This window comes from Aulonocara sp. 'chitande type north' Nkhata Bay, linkage group LG6 (genome assembly GCF_057382095.1).
Source record: "Aulonocara sp. 'chitande type north' Nkhata Bay isolate Kocher_YH1m ecotype deep benthic linkage group LG6, A_spYH_male_GT1.1, whole genome shotgun sequence".
Lineage (NCBI taxonomy): Eukaryota > Metazoa > Chordata > Actinopteri > Cichliformes > Cichlidae > Aulonocara > Aulonocara sp. 'chitande type north' Nkhata Bay.
The window spans coordinates 5404707-5428026 of NC_141349.1; the positions used below are offsets into that span (position 1 = coordinate 5404707).

General features: G+C 40.4%; 2 protein-coding genes across 4 annotated transcripts in view; both read left to right on the forward strand.

Moving 5' to 3' along the window:
• Window positions 1–6320, forward strand: part of tpcn3 (two pore segment channel 3) — a 32092-nt gene extending 25772 nt beyond the window's left edge. Inside the window, exons 17-19 of the mRNA XM_086294731.1 lie at window positions 1076–1189; window positions 4621–4736; window positions 4976–6320. Of these exons, the coding sequence (XP_086150857.1) occupies window positions 1076–1189; window positions 4621–4736; window positions 4976–5109 (364 nt within the window). The 3' untranslated portion in view covers window positions 5110–6320. The remainder of the gene's footprint in view (window positions 1–1075; window positions 1190–4620; window positions 4737–4975) is intronic.
• A 1357-nt stretch (window positions 6321–7677) lies between these two features.
• The window catches only part of ttbk1a (tau tubulin kinase 1a), a 51924-nt gene continuing 36281 nt past the window's right edge, over window positions 7678–23320 (forward strand). For 2 of the 3 annotated variants that reach the window (XM_086294734.1, XM_086294732.1), the window contains exons 1-6: window positions 7678–7777; window positions 16014–16172; window positions 17083–17230; window positions 19326–19399; window positions 20218–20358; window positions 20873–20977. In XM_086294734.1, the coding sequence (XP_086150860.1) occupies window positions 7706–7777; window positions 16014–16172; window positions 17083–17230; window positions 19326–19399; window positions 20218–20358; window positions 20873–20977 (699 nt within the window). In that variant the 5' untranslated portion in view covers window positions 7678–7705. Of the gene's footprint in view, window positions 7778–9174; window positions 10921–16013; window positions 16173–17082; window positions 17231–19325; window positions 19400–20217; window positions 20359–20872; window positions 20978–23320 lie in introns of those variants that run through there. The other variant, XM_086294733.1, reaches the window with a different exon arrangement.

A 23320-nucleotide genomic window follows, 5' to 3' on the forward strand; every position in this document is an offset into this window, starting at 1 on the left:
GGCAGACCCAGGACACGCTGGAGAGATTATATCTCTCGGCTGGCCTGGGAACGCCTTGGTATTCCCCCGGATAAGCTGGAGGAGGTGGCTGGGGAGAGGGAGGTCTGGGCCTCTCTGCTTAGGCTTCTGCCCCCGCGACCCGGCCTCGGATAAAGCGGATGAAGATGGATGGATGGATGGATGGATAACTACAGATAAGAGGCAAACCAGGTTGTAGTGCAAATCATTTGATTAAATTATTGCAGTTACAGCGCAGATATAAACATCTATGATTGTTGGGAGCAGTGTTGATTGTACAGTCTGACAGCTGCAGGGAGGAAGGACCTGCGGAAACGCTCCTTCATGCATCGAGGACGCAGCAGTCTGTCACTGAAGCAGCTCTGCAGTTCAGCAACATTTACATGCATGGGGTGGGAGACTCTGTCCATCAGAGATGTTATTTTGGCCAGAGTCCTCCTGTCTCCCACCACCTGCACTGGGTCCAGGGTGCATCCCAGAACAGAGCTGGCCTTCCTGATGAGTTTACCCAACCTCTTCCTCTCAGCTGCCGATAAACTGCTGCTCCAACATACAACACTGTAAAAAATGACAGATGCCACCAGAGTCATAGGTCTTTAAAAGCGCTCCCTGGACTCCAAATGACCTCAGCCGCCTCAGCAGGTAGAGTCTGCTCTGACCCTTCCTGTAAAGAGCATCAGTGTTGTGACTCCAGTCCAGTTTATTATTCAGGTGAACACCCAGGTACCTATAAGAGTCCACTATCTCAATGTCCACTCCCTGGATGTTCACCGGTGTCAGTGTGGGGGGGTCTGCGTCCCCGGAAGTCCACCACCAACTCCTTGGTTTTCCCAGCATTTACAAGCATGATATAAGAAAAAGCTTGTGATATTTTAAAAAATCATAAATTAGAATCCTAAAATGTTCTTTGATATCATGGAAATATAAATGGTCCCGGTTCTGCCTCAGAAAAATGTCTTCAATATTAAACTGATAAAGTGGTTGTTCTGAGTACATGCAGTAATACAATTTGGTTAAGAACTGCTAAATGTTGCATGCGATTGTTCTTGTCTTTCAGTATCTTCGTGGCGTTTGTCCTTGAGGCGTTCTTTGTGGAGTACTCTGTGGATAAAAGTGACTTGCAGACATCTTTGGAGAGGAAGATTGAAGAACTGGAGCTTGCTGTGGCACAGTATGTTACCTTGCAGAGAGTGGTGTGTGGTGGTCATATTGAGTGGCTGGGCTAACACATATAATTCACAACCCCAATACCTGCACTGTCACATCCCTGATAGGACGTGACAGCACCACCTTGTTATAGCAACACTTGAAACAGATTTACAAATTGGGGCAAAATAGCATTGATGGGTGTGATTTGTTTTGTCACACAGTCCATTTCAATATAACACGTGCAATATGTGAAGAGCCAAACAAATTGGAGGAAGGTCGCAAACTAAGAGATGATAGTCAGCTGTGACCAAACAAGGTGCAACCTTCAAACACACACCGGCTGGATTGGACGTCCAATCACATGACTAACATCTAACCACCCAGTGTGCAGCCACACCTCATCATCCTCTCTAGCTGTCTGACTTTTCCACATACATCATGTAGCACAGGATTTAACTTTAAACTTCAAAATCACCTCACAACATTTTCTTCTTTTGTGTGTTATTGCTAACTATTACTATATACTATAACAGTCGTTTTCACTCCTCAACTACATTTAACATATCAATCAGACTTGTACTTTGGTGATATATTTGATTAAGAATAATAATGTTCTACTATTAGCAAAGAGTGAGAGAAAGAGAGAGACAGATATTGTGTGGCAGAAACTTTCCTTAAACAGCTGGGAATCAACAAATGGCATTAAGTGCGGGACTTTCTCAAAGCGAGCCTTTGACTGCTCCATCAATATGTCACATTACTGTGCAGCTACTGAGTCCACAGCATCCTACCCAATCTTGATTCTGTCAGGCAATTTGAACTGACCCATTGTTTCAAGGCTTGTCATTCCAAATGTTTTCAAAACACCGATTCAGTGTCTCTGTATGTTGAAACACCGTGTGGACGGTGTGAGTTTGAAGGTTCCACCTTGTTTTCCCTGACACTGGGCTCCTCCTGCCACACACTTCATCTAGGACTATGGTTCTCTTAGGGGGGTTGAGAGAAATACTGCAAAAATGCTGAGTTGCTGGCAAAAAATACTCTGTACACTGCCACACCAATCAGTTCAATCTGATAATGCAGCAGGACTGCTGTCCTCTCACACATGTCAAAGTATGCATGAGGACTAGGGCTTCTAATTATGGAGTCTTTCAAGTTTCCTAGCAGTTCTGCTGACTAAAGGCGAGAAACACAGCAATCTTTTTTTTAAGTGATGTATACTACCAGTCAAAAATTTGGACACACCTTCTCATTCAACATAGAAGGAAGACCACCCGAGTCCCCTCTGCTGTTGCGGATAAATTCGTCCAAGTCACTAACCTCAGAAATCACAAGTTAACAGCGCACCTCAAATTGGATCCCAGATAAAAGCCACACAGAGTTCCAGTAGCAGACACATATGTTTGAATCAGGCTTTTATGTTCAAATAGCTGCTAAGAAACCACAACTATGGAAAAGCAACAAGCAGGAGTCATTTATTTGGGCCAATAAAACACATGGACCATTAGACCAGTGGAAATCTGTGCTTTGGTCTGATCAGTCCAAATTTGAGATCTTTGGTTCCACCTGCTGTGTCTTTGTTTGATGCAGAAAAGGTAAACTGATGGTTCTCACTGTGAAGCATTGAGCAGGAGGTGTGATGGTGTGGGGGCACGCTTTTGGTGACACTGTTGGGGATTTATTCAAAATTGAAGGCACACTGAACCAGTATGGCTACCACAGCATCCTTCAGCGACATGCAGTCCCATCCGGTTTGCGTTCATTTATTTTTCAACAGCACAATAATCCCAAACACACCTCCAGGCTATGTGAGGGCTATTTGACCAGGAAGGAGAGTGATGGAGTGCTGCACCAGATGGCCTGGCCTCCACAGTCACCTGACCTAAACCCAATCAAGTTTGGGATGAGATGGACCGCAGAGTAAAGGCAAAAGGGCCAACAGGTGCTCAGCATCTCTGGGAACTCCTTCAACAGTGTTGGAAAACCATTTCAGGTGCCAACAGTGTGCAAAGTAGTAATCAAAGGAAAGGGTGGCTATTTTAAAGAATCTAAAATATAAAACATGTTGAGTTATTTCACTTTTTTGTTTACTACATAATTCCAAATGTGTTCATTCATAGTTTTGTAGATTCTCATTGAAGACATCAATGAAAACAAAGAAAAACCATTAACTAAGGTGTGTCCAAACTTTTGACTGGTAGTGTACCTGAGCACAATTGCACAACAGCTTAAACATCCTGTATATGTTGTGTCATCAGCTCACACACAAATGGTGTCTGCAATGTTTTTCTTCAAGCAGTGGATTTTGACTAGTTTTAGAGGTGTACTTGTCACCTGCGTGTCTGAAAGATAATCAGCTCACTGGCCATCCAAAAAAGAGAACTGGTCAACCTAGTGATAGTGAATCAGCTCATTGTGCCATTATAGTGGTACGATGTCAACTGGACCTAACATTAATAGCACTACACCATTTCCAGTATGACTTTGCTACTTGCATGTTTCATAATTTTGTTTGATATCTTTTTAGATCCAGTTTATTTTTGGTGTGCTTAGACTTGCTCTTAGCCAGTTCTTTTGTTGTAGCACAAAATACAATTAGAATTTTGCTGTTGGTTCCTGGCTGTAGCTCAGGAGGCGATGGTTTGATTCCTGGCTCCCCCCAGTCTGCATTCCAAATATTCTTGGGCAAGATATTAACCCGAAGTTGCTCTCCGACGCGAGTATGAATGTGTGTGAATGGTAGTTAGTGAGCAGTAGAAGACAGTGCTTGTGTGAATGGGTGAATGCGGCATGTTGTATAGAGCGCTTGAGTACTCAGAGTAGAAAAGCACTAAATAATAATCAGTCCATTTACATTATTTAAAAATCATTTGGACAATGTGGTCCCTGTCTCTTAACTTCATTTTTTTTCTCCAAAGAAATCAAAGAAAATGCACATGAAATGAAAATGAATGACTAAGTAAATGATCAGCTTGGTTGATCATTGCCGCTATAGTCACGTTGTCCTCTGCACTCTCAACGTTCTGGGTTGAGCAAATTTTACTGAAATGGCAAATCAAAAAGGCTTGCAATGACACTTGTCACTCGCTGCATTATGAAGATGAATGGAAGCTGATGCTGCTGTGCTTCAGTGTTTAAAAAGTTTAATACTTTACCTTAATCTAGTGGGGTTTCTTTTGACTATTTGGTGCTTTCTTCATAGCACCAAGCTTTAAAAAGATCTTTTCTAAGATGATTAAAAATATGTTTAAAAAATATTTCTCTCTTTATCTTCTCTTTTTGAATCAAATCCAAATTAAGCTCTAATTTTCAACCTCTGTTATGCACAATGTCTAATGGACTCTTGGCTTCATGGCTTCTTATGATTATCTTGCACATCTTTCATGCTGTTTTATATCTCTGATTATCACTCTCATATTTCTGCCTGATCATCTGTATTTTTTTGTTAACCAGGGAGATGATGGAGGACAACTTGGTGAACGCCATGGAAACTATTGACAATGACCTGGGAGGCAGCCAGTCAGCAAAACCAAACTTACCGTCCCTGATGTTTAAAATTGCTTCAAAAAGTAAGTTGACAAGTGGAGACAGAAGGTGATTTTTAAAAGATAAAAAAAAGGAACACTTTTGGCTAACTTTTAATTTGAACATTTGCTCAATAGATTGTCACTAATTTTACATCAGGCATTCTTGTTCTCTTCAGGAAGAAATGTAAAAATGGGCAAAGTATTTGAGGACAGACAATAATAAAAACTTGCTCTTGTTTGTTAGAGACAATATTTATGTAAGTGTGTGTGTTTTGTGTCAGGATATCGAACAGTGGACGCCTTGTTACAGCGGATATTTGAGGCTGATCTGGACCCTGAAGATTTTGCTGAGAATGACGATCCTGAAGCTACGGGCAACGAGAATTTTGCAAATCCCTTATTCAGCCATGCATAGGCATTTGTAAACATGTATGAATGGATACAAACTGTAGTCATTTTACACTTTCAGAAATGTTGAAATCTGATGTTTATCCAGTGCAGTGTGTCAACAATATGATTGGGTGCTAATCAGTCTTATCTAGTGTTAAATGTTCATATTTCTGTCCTGTATCTTTGTGTAAAAATGCAAGAAAACCAGAATTTTCACATAAAGAATTCTTGCACAGAAGCCTGATTTGTTCAAAAATGCTTTTAGACCTTTGTTTTTTGTTTTGTTATATATTCTATATATATATATATATATATATATATATTTTTTTTTTACATATTTTCAGTTTAAAAAAATGTCACTAGGCTTACAATACAAGCATAATGCGAAGTATGTGTGACGAATCACACTTTTCTGTTTGCCAAATTGATATACAGGTCTGGGTTTTCAATTGCCAGGAGACTGCTACTTGTCTGACTACATTTGTACCAAGTGTAAAGAAGGAGGGGAGATAATTTATTTGTTTTTGTTTTTGTTGTCTGTTTTTGTTTTTTTGGTTTTTTTGGAGGGGGTGGGGGGGATCCCATAGTTTCAGTGAAAGGAGCTCTTAATATTTCAGCATACCAAAACATTTTCCAAAAATTTCCTGCTCGCAACTTTGTGGGTGGGAATAGGGGGATGGTTCCTTCCTGTTTCAACATGATTGTGCACCAGTGCACAGGACTAGGTCCATGGAGACATGGCTGAGTGATGCTGGTGTGGAAGAACTTGACTGAACCGCACAGCTTTCTGACCTCAACCAAAAGAACACCTTTGCCATGTTTACACTGGAGACTGTGAGCCAGGCCTTCTCGTCCAGCATCAGTGTCTGACCTCACAAAGGTGCTTTTGGAAGACTGGCCAAAAATTTCCATAAACACACTCCCAAACCTTATGGGAAGCCTTCCCCTAAGCTGCAAAGGATTGGAAGACATCATATTAAACCCTGTGGATAAAGAGTACGATGTCACTCAATGATTATATGTGTGTGAAAACAGACAACAGATGGCAATATGTAAAATTGGCAAATAAGGCCTCTGTTAATCTCTGGAATATGCTGGAAAATATGTTGATGCCCCTTGAAAAGTAGAAAGAATGACTTCATCATTCTTTCTTACTGTAATATGTTCTTATGTGTATATGTACTCTGACCTACCCAGATAAACATTTCATGAACAGTCACACATACGATAATTAACATCTGCATTAAAAAAAAGAAGAAGATTGGATTGTTTTGGAGTGTGTGTGTGTGTGTGTGTGAGAGAGAGAGAGAGAGAGAGAGAGTGAGTATGGATAGATATAGACAGATATATATCCTGTTCATCATCCCCCTGCAAATGTAAAGTTACTGTATGTGTTGTTCTCTATTTGCGTTAACAAATTTGTAACCACCACAGAATACACACATTCACAACTAAGTGCGTAATGAGGTATTTGAAAAAGTGCTCTGCCTGCAAGGCTAATTAATAAGAACCATAGTTAGTGTCAACCAGAACTATTTTCTTTTGCTGCCTAATGTATAATTCCTTATTGCTGCAAAGAAAAAGGAAAGAGTCTATTTCCAAAGTAGGAGATGACCATTAGCGATATGGTTAGCCTGCCAAACCTAACGTGTTAAGTTGTTGTGATGTCTTGCAATGGATGACAGGTTGGTGATTGTTTCATCTGTCCTCAAGCCCAACATTCACATCAAAACAAATCAGGGAGTCATAGTTTATTTATTAGCTAGAAATATGTTCACTTTGTAGCTCAGTCCTGTGAAAAAGAGTTTTTGCTGTGCTTTATGCAGTTCTGTGAAAAAATAAGTACAACCTTACTGCTTCCATAAGAATTAAGAGGGTTAGGTGCCAGCCACGTCCTGTAAATGCACTTAATTTAATGATCATTAGTAAATGTGAGCACCTCCTATAAAAGTTTGGTGGTCTTTAGTTTGCTGGTCTGGAGCAGGCGCGTGGCTGTCCCAGTAAATTCACCCCAAAGTCAGACTGTACGATGCTCAAAAAACAGACCGTACATCTCAGATTCTATAGGCCTTAGTTAGCATGTTAAATGTTAAAGGTCATCGGAGTTCAAGGTTGCCAACAGAAAGCCCCTTCTCTCTAAAAAGAGTATGCAGTCAATGAGTCAGCCATAAACTCTTGATGATTCTAGGTGCATCTAACCACTTAAGCTGGACTGAAATTGGGTGATGCAACAGGACAATGATCCCAAGCACACCAACAAATCGACAATTAAATGGAAAGAAAAAAAGAATCGAGGTGTTACAATGTCCCAGTCAGAGAGCTTAACCCAAATTCTATGGCTTGAACTACACATAAACAAATGTCCACAAGGTTACAATTTACATACACTAAAATTGATTGACAAACGTTGCAGTTTTGGATGAAGAATTGGTTGTTACATTTAAAGTGCTTCTAATATTTTGTCTTTAGGAATGGGAGCTTATTGGCCACTTCTATTCAAATAAAGATTATTAAGAAAAAATTTGAATCCCTAAAAAACTCCGCGACAGCAGGGGGCGGTGTGAGTGGCACTGCAGCTTAGACATGGCGACGCCAAGGGGGTGTGCGTGTATGTGGTGCTGATGCTGAGAGATGGAGGAGAGGGAACGGATTTATCTCAGCCCTCTGGTGTCCGGACGGAAAACAATACTCAGGTAAGAAGAAACGGATTGACATAAGCATCAAATGACATAAGGCATACCAAATTTTCAGATGAACTGTGTGATCAGGCTGTATGTGTGTGTGTGTGTATGTGCGTCTATGACAGTGTTAGTGGGAGAGTGTGAGGCCACAGGCAGGATGTCGGGTCAGTGAATCGTAATCGTTCGTTACTGTGTGTGTTCCTACACACACACAGCTTTATGTGTGTGTGTGTGTGTGTGTTTATATATATATATACAGATATGTAAAAGCAGAAGGGTGGGATTAAACAGCGCTCATTCAACTGCCACTGTTTGATAATACATAAAAGACTGACTGTAAAAATAACAGCCTGTATGGTCACAGCGTTAGGTTGATTTTCAAAATAAATGTAACATTATACAACAAGACATTGACTGAAATGTATATTCTCCGGGTACTAATTATACTCATACACAAACAAACTATAAACCCGGTATGAGTGTAGAGCTGCAACTAATGATTATATTCATTTTTTTCTTTATTCTTTTTTCTGTTTTTTTCCTGTAATGACAAAAATGAAAACAGTTCACTTCCCAAAGCCCACAGTAGTCGCTTTGTTTGAAATGGTTATCATCCATTTGCACTGTAAAATTTGAGAATTATATGTCAAAGGGGTTACAGACATTTCTCTCCATAGTTTTGCGGCATTTGGCTGAATCTAAGAATGGAAAATAGCCCTGTACACTTTATAATCCATCTTCCTTAATTTTTTCTGTTTCTGAGCTTTGTCACTTTAGCCCTGCAGACATTTTGCTATTTCTCTGAAAGGTGTATTTTGGCTTTTCAGCCTACTGATTGCTGCCTTCACTTGCACTGACATTTCTCTTAACCTCCTGTTGAGGGTTCCAGTGAACAGCCACCAAAATGCAAGATCAGCACTTTTAATCAACTCCAACTCCAATGTGAGGAGAACTCTGATCACTCTATAATTACTCCTTTATTTATCCAGTTAAAAATCTCATTGAGATTAACATCTCATTTCCAAGAGACACCTGGCAATAATAAAGCCAGAGAGTGTCAAATAGTGCTTTATTATTGTTGTATATACACTGTATATGCAGAATATTGCCAAAGATATTTGCCCATCCGCTTTCAAACATATATTACCAAGAGTGCCATCATCCCATTCTTAATCGATAAGGGTATGATGGTCAGACACTGATGTTGGACAAGAAGGTCCGGCTTGCAGTTTCCACTCTGTTCTGTCTACATATATATATGTGTGTGTGTGTGTGTGTGTGTGTGTGTGTGTGTGTGTGTGTGTGTGTGTGTGTGCGCCTGTGTAGGGGTGACTTCTGTGGTTGCATAAAGACATGATGAGAAAATGGCTCTTGGCTCACAGTTTACAATGAGCTCAGTAAATATTTCCCTGGTGAGTTTATGGTCCCTATCTATTATTGGAAGCCTTGCTAAACAGAACATTAAGTTTTTTTAAATTATGGAGAAAAGAGAGAGAGCTAAGTTTACTCAGAGCTGGAGAAAGATATTGGATCTATATATGATGTGTTTTGATAAATTATGTATTTTTCACTTTGTGAAGCATCCTGCAGAACAAACTACGGTATACTAACTCTGTGTTATTCAAATGTTGCATGAAAGTTCTGGGTAGTTTTGTTGCGGATGAACAGGTCAGTTTGTGTTAATGGGATGAATTCACAGTAAAGCTCGGTGTTGGACTGATGCACAGTGGCTGTGGTGCTCATGATCAGAGTTGGGTTGCATCAAGTGAAATAGAGATTCATTTAAAGCTGATGATCCTTAGATTAATTTACTAATTTCAATCGTTATACTGTGTCTAGTATAAAGACAATGTACAATATACTGTTAGTGAGAGAAACAGAAGTAAGCCGAGTTAGCTGTGAAGCATCTGCTTACATCTTGTTGAATCCAGCTGTGTAAATCCACAAAGAGCAACTGGTCTGCTGTTCACAGCATGTACACTAAGAAAATCTACTAAAGCTTATTTCTGTCTAGCCCTGGAGGCCTAATGTACTAATATCATAGTTGTATTATATTAATGTAGCAGAAGGTCCAATTACATATGCAAAAAAATAGGTGGTAGAATTGTCCTTCAAGGAGATACTTTTTGCTTTCTTACTTTGAGTACACTTCAGAGCCTGTACTTTTTCACTTTTACTTGAGTAAAGACAGTGATTCAGCACTTAAACTTATTGGAGTATTTTTTTAACACAGATCTCTGTACTTTGACTTAGGTGCAGAGTTTGTGTACTTTTGTCACCTATCACACCTGCTCATAAAATCCATCACTGGAACTGGAAAACACAAATATCTTGAATATTTTAACAGAACCCATCTGTAAAGGTTTAGCATCTGTTTTTGGTATATTGGTAACCATTATGGTGAATAAAAGTGCATCACACACCGATGCACTGATGTAAATTGCTATCAAATGAACTGCCGTTTTGTTCATTAACGCGAGGAAAGCGTTGACGAGGAGGAGCTTTATTTTGAAAGTAGTGGCCGGATGTTGTGTTTGGTGGGGATGATTTGACGCTGGGGAAGGCAGCGCTGCAGTGCGGACAAACAGCCTGGAGCCGGAGAACCTGACACCTGCAGACCGTCCCTGTCAGCCGAGCCGGGTTGTCCTGAGGCGGGTTTCGGGATCTGGTTTTGTCCTGAGTTGGAGTTTAGGATCACATCCAGGAGTAGGCAGAGAGGACCAGTCCGCATCATCCTCCTCCTCCTCCTCAGCTGATGCAGCGGAGAATCGGAGGAGGATCCGGACGTCGGCGTGGATTTTATTGAGCGTTCCGGGGCTCTGAGCGAAAATAAAGGCTGCTATTGTGTGTATGTGTGTTTTTTTTTTTTTTTTCTTTTCATTTTAATTAATTAATGTATTAATTAATTAATTTATTTATTCTTTGGACTCTGCCTTGGATGGGACTAACGGTCTGAGGATGGACCGTGTCTGGTTTGATATGAGGCACCTTTGTAGAAGAAATAAATGGTAATTTAATCCTGCGGAACCCTGAGGCCCAAATTCTGGCCCCACGTAAGAGGAACGGTGGGTTTTCTGGATCAGGACGTTTTGTGCCGAAATAAAATCCCAGATGAAGATTCCCAAAAGGCGGAAAAGGAGCGGACGGTGCGCCAGGTAGGCCTGATCCGAACTAGCTCTCTCGGCCCATACAGAAATCATTCAGTGGGTGTGAGTGTTTCGCAGAGATACGCTATAACGAAAGTGGCATGATGGTAATTAGACCAGGACCGACGGGGGCTCTACAACTGTAATTATATTTATATTTAATTCAGAACTTGTCCAGGCCACATTGATTGATCAGCAGGATGTGATGGTGCGCATGCGCACGGAGCATCCATGACTGTGCACTGCAGAGAAGAGATATATACAGAGGGGGGAAAACGGGGTGGTAGTGGGGGGGTTAGACCTAAGCGGAAGCTCCATTCAGTGTTTAAGTCATTTAGTCCAGGATTATTTTCCATAGCATAAAGAATATATATCTAGTGGTTGTTCTGTGAAGACCAAATATATATGAAAAACAAAAATAAATATAAAGACTAATATAAAGACAATTTACAGTATGCTGTTAGCGACAGGAACGGAAGTCAGCCGAGATAGCTGTGCAGCATCTGCTTACATCTTGTATAAATCCACAAAGAGCAACTGGTCTGCTGATCACAGCATGTACACTAAGAAAATCTACTGGAGCTTGCATTAGAAATTATTGTGAGTTGTTGGTTATATTATTATATTTGTCTAGGTGTGGAGGCAAAGTCACTGTGCACTGCAGAGAAGAGATACACAGAGGGGAAAAGCACATGCTCGTAGTGGATGTTCTGTGAAGACCAAATATATATGAAAAGCAAAAAAGGCAGTTCTTGAGAAAAGAAACAGACCTGCACTCTTTGCATGTTTTATTAGACCAGGCTTGGCGAGAGCTGCCATCCCTCTCTATCACTGTCAGAGCTTTCCTTGCTAATGTAGTGTAATAAAACATAAATTTCTTGTTTGTCTTAAACAGGTAATGCTGCCACCGCCTTTGGTAAATCTGTTTGGTCTTCAGAGGTCAAGAAACAAACAAATACTTTCAAAGCAAAATCTTTATTTGAAACATAATTCATTAAAATGACCATCTTTATTAGTCTTTATTCCACAATTTGCAGGTCTTTACCTCTCAGGACTCATACATAACACAACAAGCACTCAAACTCAAAGAGCCAGTGTCAGCTTGCCTTGATAGCTGCTCTCCCATCGACTGATCAGCGGTTTATCCACAGTGAGCATGTGCAAATCACCAAAAGAAGCTGCTGGTCTCTCAGCTTGCTCAGCTGGAGACAGACATGCCTGTAAAATGAAGACGGCTAAAGTTTACTATGAGTTTGAAACAGTCAGAGCTTTCAATGACAGTAGCTGACTGTGGCCACAAGATGCAATGTAAAGGATGGATGCAAACCATACAAGGAGCTCCATGACAGATGAAAGGAGAGAAACTGCTTTGACAAAACAAGCTTCTCCTAGTGATATGCACAAGTGTCTTTAAAAGAAAAAGAAGAAAAAAAAAAAATATATAGTCGCAAAAGTATGACGTCACAACAAGGTGATTGGTCACTTGCAATGTTGAACCTGGAACAACATTTATTATGATGGTGTGGGAACAACACCGACACGAGGATATCAGATCGTGCATCTGTAGTCAGTCTTTTCATATTATTCATTTCATGTTGTCATGTAACTCTGTTTAGACTTGGGACATGCTTCTGCAGCACCATCTGCTCATAGAAACACTAAAGGTCCTGTTTAATCTCATGAAACTGTACTGTGATTTAATGTCAACCTGAATACTTTAAGCTTAGTTTTAAAAATTCTGTATTGTCAGAAAACTCACAAAAGACACATCATCATCAATAGAATTCCTTGCAGGTGCAAAGAAAGTGTATGTTAATTGTTATACTGACTCTGTGAGGTGGACCTTTGGAGGTGCAGAAGTTCAAAATGCAGGAAACTATAGCAGCTTATTAGCTATGTTCCACCATCATTTCCATTCTGAACTAATAGAGTTGCTAAAAGTTGTGTGAACCTTTTTCCAAACAAATTGTTTAAAAAAAACAAAGGCAAAGGCTCGTGATTGCAACTGGCACAGCAAGAAGTACATTGTAACAGGAGTTTCTACCTTTTCTGTTGTCTATAGGGGCACATTGATAAATTACTCTGGGCTATACACTGTTTTCACTGTAGGAGTCTGAAAACAAAGTGCTTCCAAGTTTTTAGTCTATGAAGGGTTTAAAGTGCTGGAGTTGGAGAAAATTAAACAACCCACCACTGAGCAACATGACTGTTGTTATACATGGCTATACATTGTTGCAACCAGCAAGTGAACTTGGGACAAGATTGACACGGTAAATGAGTACAGTTTTTCGCATGTTAGATTATTTCGCTGCTTCAAGTTTTCAAGGTTAACATGGTGTATATAGGCCCTTTGTGCCCGACCCTCGTATTATGTCTGGTCAGAAGACTGCAGCACTCACTGCTTCTTCTCTCCTGGTTAACTGTACCCTCTGTTTTGGCTTGTAGGCTAACAAAGGAACAGGAAGGGTTTTGCCACACTCAGGATTTGTTGTAAATCTTAAGGTTTTCCAGGAGCTCAGAACTATGGTGAGCTCTGACCAATTTTATCCAACTCAGACTGGAATGATGCAAGCCCAGCTTCTGGCAGAGCACCCCTCCCTGTCCCACCCACTAGCAGATTAATAGAGCTGTAGGTGACGAAGGAAGAAAAAAAGATTGAGGTTTAATAAAAGGTCTGTCTCTCCAATCTGCTGCTGAGACGCTTGAAAACAGCACAGTTCTCTCTTTTACACTTATTTCATGCCGCAGTGCAGATTATTAGTGTTAATGTAAATAGTTAAATGCTACGGCGAAAAAGTAAGACATAAGACAATGTTGTATCTATGACATATGATGGTACTACATGGTACTATTTGATAACTGGCTGGTGATAGTAACCTATTCAGATCATTCAACAATATCTGACAAAATAATGGTATAGCTTCATATAATAAATATAGCATAATGTAATTTACATATTTAAGATAATTGTACCAAATCTAAAGTATACCATAAATACTATACTAATTTATGCTTTGTATCCACTGTGCATCACATAGTGCTTTTGATAGTATATTTCCAAAATGGATTTTGTTACACATTGTCTGTTCTCATAGTCTGTAGCAATATATTTGACTATGGCACTATAATAACACGTAATGCATAGTATCGCAATTCTGATTGGCCATTTACTCTGCACTGTGCTTACTGTCGTCCAAGACTATTCCAGTGTATCCGGGGAGACTGTGTGGTCCCACCCTCTGCAGTGATTGGCGGCTCAGCAGTTTGTTGAGGCCTGCAGCAGGTTTCCCTACCTCTCCAGTGTTACAGTGACTCCCAGCTGCCTGGTCTCTGTGCAGCTGCTGCTGTTAAACAGATCTGTATCACTGTAGGTGCAGAGAAGCCTCCTCCCCACCTTCCCAGTCTGTCCAGTTTTCTATCAGAGTTGGCCTGACTGAAAATGCAGTGGACACGCTCCCTTATTATCTGCAGTCCGCCTGAGCTCTGCATGCACTGATGAAAGCCCATGGCATTGCATGCAGAACAGCATGGTTTGGGGACTCACATGTATCACTCTGAACTTAAGATTTATTCTATGGATCCACTGAAAGCTGATAACCATTCATGGCAGATATCCTGTATAAAAGCAGAGAAAAGCCAGAGTTCTGTTCAAGTTGAATGGCTGGAGAACACTAAGGTAATGGCTGACTACATGAATTAAGTTTTTGGCAGTGCCTATTAGACTGATGGTCAGTGAGCTGACAATATTTAACAGGGGAACCACATCCTCCAGTCACTACTGTTAATGAACTGTGTTGCCTAATTCAGACTTATCACCTCCTGAAGCAGTTCACTGCTTTGACAGTGCAACAATTCACTCAGCATCGATGAGTCCCTGCACTGTTTGTAGATCTGTCCCATTTGCAACGATCAAAGCATGGTTGAATCTTGCAACAATAACAGGTGATATTGTATCAAACAGACAAAAAGATCTGTAAGGATTTGTTTTTCCTGGAGTAGTTTTCTCAGGCAGCGCTCACTCCAAGGTTGTTTTGTGCCCAACAAGCTCCTTATGATCTTGCTAGTCTCATGAAACTGTTGCTAAGCTTAAACGCAAACACATCCGGCGCATTGTCAGATACCTCATTCCAATTGCGTGATTTATGGAGTTTTTGAGAGCAGTACTGCCAACCCTTATTTAATTTCCTAAGGTCAACTTGGATACTTTCCTTGAAAAAAAAAGAGTTTTTTGACCCAAACAGTAAATCATGTTATTAGTAACTGCATTATAAATTATTCTGGCAGTCCTATATGTGTGTATGTGAGAGAGAATTAAACACAGAAGGTGAAATAGATAAGTTTTATAGATTCATTTTTATTACCTAAAAATGTCTATTACTCCAAATGTTAAAAGACCACTTAAAGTAATGCAGTTTGCACATATTTCTTAAAATTGAAGTGAAAAGTGTTCCCATGCCATACTCGTGGTTGTTAGTATTTTTTGTTGATTAAATCCATCTTGTTCTGATCTACAGTAAACATTGCAAGGTGTTGGCTGTTGGGCTGTTGCAGCATCTGACCTGCAGCTGCAGTCAGGATAAGAATACAGCATTAGACTGCTTCCTCTGCAGACATGATATTTGCTCCAGTTACTGCAAATACCATCACGCCATATGTCCGTGTAGGGTCTTAGTCATCCAGGTCATGGTAGTCTTCAGAGCTTGAGAAAACAAGGCAACTGGACCGCTTTAGGTTTGCAAAGATGTTTCCCCTCTCTTCTGAGAGAACTAAAGAAGCTTCTTGGAGAGGTAAAACATCTTCTCAAACCTAAAAAGTCCAGTTGCCTTCTTTTCTCAGGGTCTCAAGATCACGCCATACCCAACCCCTCTTGCACCCCGCACCCCACTGACCTGTACCCTGATCCAGCTGAAGAATGGCTTCTAATGGCAACCAGCCACCTCTAATGCCTGTTGTTATACGAATAATATAATAATGTTGCCATGACTGTCAGCAGCAGAGAGCTCTGGTTAGACTGGGAAAATCCCGGTAACAACATTGTGTGTATAAAGTATTGACTGTCTTTTCTTACTTCCTTTTTCTCCTCTCATCCTCCCTGCTCACAGATAAATGGCTCTTTTAAGTTGGGAGCTGCTCGTGTTCTGTCTAGCTGGCAGATGCAGTGCCTAGTCCCTGGCCTCCAGGACAACGCCAACATGAACGGAACATCCGAGCAGGCCGACATCCTGCCTCCAAACTGCATGGTCAAGGATCGATGGAAAGTGGTGAGTCTGGAAAGCTCCCATTCCCCCAGTTCAGTTTCACGTTCTGCAGTAGTGCGTTTGAAAGATTTGGGTGTCTGATTTCCCCCATACAATTTTGTATTTATATTTTCTTAGCTGGTATGCATATTTGTTAACTGTTTGCTATCTATTCTGATTTCATCCAAACCTTCTTTCCCCCAAAATTTTAAATAGAAATAAAACAGAATACAATCCTATATTCAGCAGTACAAGGCAAATGTTAAACTATGCATGTAGCATTTTGCATTACATTTTATTTGATTAGTACTTGGGAGCTGAGGAGACCAGCAAGAATTAGAAGCAAAACATCACGTATCATTTAAATGTAAGCTTTTTCCATGTATGAACGATACATGATACACAGTAAACCATTTTTAAACAAATTGTATCCTTTGTTCTGATTTTATTTTCATACAAAAATGTCTGTATCAGGATCAGAATATGTTCTGTTGTTCTGGTTGTGATAAAAAAAAAAAAGAAATCCCAAAGAAAAACACAAATCCTTTATAGACGATATTAAAAAGATGAGATGACTGTCGAATCACTGATGCCTCATGTTCAGCTAAATAAATTGACATTTAAACTGGCAAAGAATTCAAACATTTAAACTCGAGGGTTTAGTGGAAAGACAAACTTTTTTTTTTTTTTCTGTTTGAGCTTCCTTTGGATTCTGAAGTACAAGGTTGCTCGTGTCTCAGCCAGTCAGGTTGCAAAATGAAGGCTGTTTGCACTTTACTAATCAATCTACTGTCTCCACTGAGCTGCAAAGACCTAACACATCATGAACTAAAGATAAAAAAGAATGAAGAATGAAGAATGAAGTCTTTTTGGAGGTTACAGTATGTTACTTTAAGATAATTAAGAGCTCTTTGCCCTGCAACCTGTGTTCCAGCTAAAGAAGATTGGCGGGGGTGGGTTTGGGGAGATCTATGAAGCCTTGGACTTGCTTACGCGGGAAAATGTGGCCCTAAAAGTGGAGTCAGCCCAGCAGCCCAAACAGGTGCTAAAGATGGAGGTGGCAGTGCTGAAGAAGCTGCAAGGTAAGCGCTGCCAAACCATCTCCTACACTGATTGCTTTGGGCCAGTGGTCCACAGCGGAAGTGATTAGGTTTAATTATTAGGAAAACCATAACTGACTGCAAAGACGTTGTTTATACAAGCTTCCAGTTGTGGAATTGTTAGTGAGTAGAATTCAAGAATGTTTTTTAGGTCCAACTTTCAGAGTGTGATTCATCACATAAGGTGTTTTTAGCAGCAGGGCGGTGACCTTTCAAGAGTCTTTGTCTTGTAACCCTCGTATGCTGCTACATTCCCTCTTCTGCTTCACACTTGGTTGTCTTGGACTTGTGTTTCACTTTGTTCCTCTGATTTTCTGTGAACTGTTACCAGTACATCTACAAGCTGGCACTGAAGTGGCAGGTGAAGTGGTGGGAATGGGAATTAGTCCCTCCAAGTCTGAGGCCATAGACTAAGCCAAGAAAGGGTGGGGTCCCCACTTCAGCTCAAGGACAAATTGCCTCCCCAGTTTAAGTTGTGTCGTGGGTGTCGCGAGACGATTTTCACATCACATCCTGTGTCATGAGACACAATCTCTGTGGCGTGTCGGACGGCTTTTTGATTTTTGTAACTTGTGCATTGTGTTGCAGTCGTCGCAGCTGGCTTGAAGACACAAGTGTATGATCATCCTGGCTATTTAATCAGAATCCTGCACCAAAGCTCAAAGAAATACTGACACACAGAGAGATAACGCAACAGTTTGAAAACCTGTTTGTGGAAACACTTGACTTCTGCTCCTCCTTATCAGCATGTATGACGTGATATTGTCTGAGTGGCGACAACTATTGTCTACTGAATACTTAAACATCCGTGTGATAATGGTGCGTTTTTAACAAAGCGATCACTGTGGAGGGTGTATTGGCACTTTTATAATCTCTGAAAAATAGGACAGCCCTTTATTGTGATTGCATATGTTCAACAAAATTTGGGTGTTCCACACTAACTGTGCAGATATTAAATATGAATAGTAAACAGCAGGTTTAAAAAAAACCATGAGAAACATACACAAATATATTTCTCACTGCTCACCGCCACACCTGCATTGCACAGATGCAACCATTTATACCCGCTATTAAGGTGCAGGAAGCCTCTGTTGTATTCTCCTAAACAATAGGTGTTGCCACTCAGACAATATCGTACGCACTGATGAGGAGAAGTCAAAACTAGAAGCCAAGACTTTGTCAAGTGTTATTTTGTAAAGTTCTCTCCACAAACTCAGGTTGTTCTGTTTTTAATTTATTTTTTCAGTGTTTATTTGATAGAAAGAGTAAAGAGTGACGGGAAAGTGGAGGGGGAGAGAGAGGGTAAGACATGCAGCAAAGGGCTGCGGGTCAGATTCGAACCTGGGGAGGCTACTCCCAGCCACATGGCATGTAGGCACCTGCTCGTCGCAGTGAGTTAAACCAGCACCCACAAACTCAAGTTTTTAAACAGTTGGAATGTCCTCCCCTTAGTGTTAGTATGTCTCTGAGCTTCTGTGCAAGATTCTCAGTAAACACACGATTATACACCCATTGTGTCTATTGTGTCTAGCGACACAGGATTTGATGTGAAAATTACACCACTACACAAGCAATGTGGCGAGCATAAAAATGGCCTTACGTTGGTCTGCTGTGGTGATGAGGGAATTAAGCATAAAAGCGTAGCTGTTGATTTACTGATCAGTGTGCATTCCTACCCTCCACTGTGGTCGCAAGCTTTGGCTAGAGCTTTCTCCGAAGTGTGGCTGGCAAAGAGGATGAGAGGGGCTCAAAATAGAGGCACTATTCCTCCACATTGAAGGAAGCCAGTTAAGGTGGCTCGCATATCTGATATAGATGGGCACCTCCTGGGTCAGGAGCTTTAGGCACGGGAGAGTAAATCTCTCAACTGGCCCAAATAACGTGGAGGAAATGGCTATTGAAACATAAAATAGATACATCTCTGAAAGAATTTAATCCAATATGTAATTTTCAGGGTGCTAAATATATAAGTCTTTGTAAATCTGATTAGTTTAGTAGAACAATATTTGTTTCGTTGAAGTTGTGGTACATTAGGAAAGTGTTTATTAGCCTCCTCTCTCTTCTTTTTCCCTTCCAGGGAAAAACCATGTTTGTAAGTTTATTGGCTGTGGGAGAAACGACAAATTCAACTATGTCGTCATGCAGCTTCAGGTGAGTCACTGTCTGGATGCATGTCAACCACAGTCTTTTACTGGGAAGCATAACAGTGTAGAGGGACACATAACACACAGTAATAAGGTAGATTATTGCTTTAGCATTTAAAAAATTCTGCTTTGAGGAAGCACACCAGGAGGAAGTCTTCATGTTGCTGTCATGTTAAGATCTACCAAATGTATAGGTTTTACAGTCTTAAAAAAAAGCTTCAATTCAATTCAATTCAATTTTATTTATATAGCGCCAAATCACAACAAAAGTCGCCTCAAGGCGCTTCATAGATACAGAGAAAAACCCAACAATCATATGACCGCCTATGAGCAAGCACTTTGGCGACAGTGGGAAGGAAAAACTCCCTTTTAACAGGAAGAAACCTCCAGCAGAACCAGGCTCAGGGAGGGGCGGGGCCATCTGTTGCGACCGGTTGGGGTGAGAGAACCTGCTGGAGTGCAATTACATTAATATAACCCCTGCTTCAAGGATTCAGCATTTGGTATTATGACTTCCTGCAATGTAACCAGAAAAAATACATAAAATAATGAGGATAAGTGTAATTGACCTTTAATAAAGTCATAGCCAGAATGCAAACAGATGAATTTACTGGTGACCACCTTTTAATGTTGCCTTTGCTGATAACAGCACAGAACAGTCCCACAGTTACTGTTGCCACTGTGTCTCCTATGAGTCATATCCAGTTTTGCATTTTCCACGTTTTTATTAGATTACTTTTTTGAAACCTGATCTTTACACATTTCAGCCTGACTAAAAGCAAGCAGAAATTAAGTCCCGCTGTCTTGTCACTGTCCCTCACCCAGGGTCGTAACCTGGCTGACCTGCGAAGGAGTCAACCCAGAGGAACCTTTACCATGAGTACCACCCTGAGACTTGGGAAGCAGATCCTGGAATCCATTGAAGCCATCCACTCAGTGGGCTTTCTGCACCGCGACATCAAACCGGTACAGGTTTCTTGAAAAATTCTGCAACCTTGTGTTTCTCCTGTAGACTGAGTTCCTGAGTTAAAAGTGATTTTAGGTAGAGATTATTTACTGATATTAACTTTTGATTTTTCTTGCCCGGATGTGTCAAAATGGTAATGAATGCTTTTCCCCTAAGCTATAGTTTTCTGCAGGCCAAATATAGGTCCAGTTTCTGTAATACCAGTAGAACAGTCCAAATGTCTGCAATTTGGTAACAATTTAATATAAGTAGCTGAAAGTTTCTCAATTTAAAACGTCTATCTGGTTTCAGGTGAACTTTGATACTTTAGATCTTTAGGTAATCTAAATATCAAAGCAAGCCAATAAAACCAGAACAGAAGGGGTGTTAATAGCATGTCGGATGAATAGATTTTTATGTAAATGAGCAGAGGTAGAACCAAAGTTAGAGGACCCATATACCCTTCACGTTTCTTGTGTGCAGATGCTTTTAGATTAAACTAGTTGAGTGATGCACTGTGTTTTATTTCTGCAGTCAAACTTTGCAATGGGACGGCTCCCCTCCACCTACAGGAAATGCTACATGCTGGACTTTGGTCTGGCAAGGCAGTACACCAATACCACAGGAGAGGTCCGCCCGGTAAGACACTTAGTCTGTGAAAGCGAACCGTACCAAAAGCTGAAGCACAGCACTGAAGCTCATCTATTACAGTGGAGATATTGTTGGAGAGAATATTTGTAACTCAAGGTTCATTTGCTAGTTTTTGCTAGTGTTTTTTCAAAGAACAGCAATTATTATAATAAAGTCACTAGAGGTTTGGAGAATGTATGGAGAATTATTCATGCATATTGGATGTTAGGGAAAAAAAATAATCAGAGGTAGGACATATATCCTTATTTTGACTCTGCGTATACTCCAAACCTAAACCTAAACAACATAGTAAAATAATTTCTCAAGTATCTTTTTTTTTTTTTAGCGTTTTCTTACAACTTTGTTATTTAATTTCTTATTGTGGTCCTACACACAACACATATGTCATTTCTTTCTGTGTTAGGATTCAACTTTATTGTCATTACACAGGTATAAATACAGGGTAACAAAATACAGTATGCATCTAATCACAAGTGCAAGAGCAGTGAGTGCAATAGGAGCAGATTATATGCCGATAAGGGTAGTATAAAAGGTGGGAATAGTTATGAACAGATTATGTACAAATAAGTCAAGTACACAGGTGCTTATGTTGCTATACAGAGAGCAAATGTACAGATGTAGTTATGTATACATATGTACAGATATGTACAGATGATCTGTATAGCATACAGACGGACAGATATACAGATGTATCAATGTGTGGTAAATATATGTACAGTAGTGGGAGTATGGTGCTATGAACAGACTATAATAGTGAACAGTGTACGCACTATAACAGAGACTATGCTATATCAGTGTCCTAAACTATAGCAGTAACCAATATGAGATAGTTTCCTTTAAAGCTGCAAAAAATACCAAAGTAAATAATAAAAAACTACACAGGTGCACAGACTCATGCAGACAAATGGGTGTGTTTGCTGCACTGCAGTACATTCTCTCTCATTTCCTGTGAGTCTGTACAATATCGGATCAATGATTTGCAGTACTCAATAACAAATCTCAGGGATTCATGTGATAGTTTGCTGTAAACTGACAGAAGTGGTTGTTGGGCTTCTAAACAGCTTTTGTATCGATCAGGTCTCTTGGTATTTGTAGTTTCAGTGTGATCAGACACAGCTGCTGCTTTTAGGTTCTCTCTTGCTTTTTTGTCTCTCTACCACACTCAACACAGCTATTTTTAGATCAGCGAGTATGTATAGTGCTTCCATTTGCTGTCAGCTTGCTCCTCGTCACTTTATCTCCTTACTTTCATTTTTTTCTCTTTTCCTCCTCTCCTCATCCTTTTATGGGCCCTTCTTCCTTACCTCTCCTCACCTATTCATCTTTTAACCAGCTCCCCTGTTCTTCTCCTGCAGTGTTGTGTTCCTTCTGTTGCAGCAGTCAATGAATATTTGATGCTGTAAAATGCGTCACTGGGTGAGAAACGTTAGCCCCCCCCCCCACGCACTTTCTCTCTGTCACTTCCAGTCTCTCCACCCATCATCTTTTGTCTCCCAGTCTCTCTCTCTCATTCTACAGCTGAGTCAGCTTCAGTGCAGTGATCTGAGCTCGCTCTTTCTCACTTGATTCACCCCTCCCCCACTGTATCTTCCTGCCTTGCTTCCTTCTTTCCCCATTACCCCCCTCTCTTTAACCAGTCTCATTGACTACAACATGATGGTAATTTTGTAAATCATGGTACCCTATAATTTCCAGATTTGGGGGTTGGTGTACCTGTTAAGTTGCTACCATATGCTTGTAGTATCTCTTGGTTTCTAAGTCAGAGCTACCCCTCCTATCTGGTTTCATAACACCCAGAAGACAACAACAAAAAACACTTAGCTGAGACTTCACCTACTTACAAATGCAGTGTATGAAGTACACTCAGTAATTTCTCAAAAGTGTCATTATTGTTTGCAACAGCTCTTGTGTGTCCAACACTCATTGTGGGACTGTTAGCAGAAAGTTGTCATCACATCTTTTTTAGCCAGACCTACCATACATTAATTTTCAAAAATTTGACACTTGATCTGAAAGTGAACATATCCTGATGAAACACATGCTCAGCAGATACAAACAGCAGCCTGAATCTGTTCTTACAATTTGCACGTATCAGCACAAGCGTTATTTTTTCATCTTGACTGTTGAGGTTGCTACGTAGTGACAAAATTTTTCACTTGCGGTATTTGGAAACTAAAGTATGTTGAGTGAAGTCCTCTGTAGAATGAACCGGTTGTCCAGTGAGGCAACCTGTCCAGCTGCTTGTGGATCAGGTCACTCTTTACTGTGAAATTTTGTATGATGTTCACTCTCTACTGATCACCTGCCATCAGTTTTTTTTATCAAAGATTT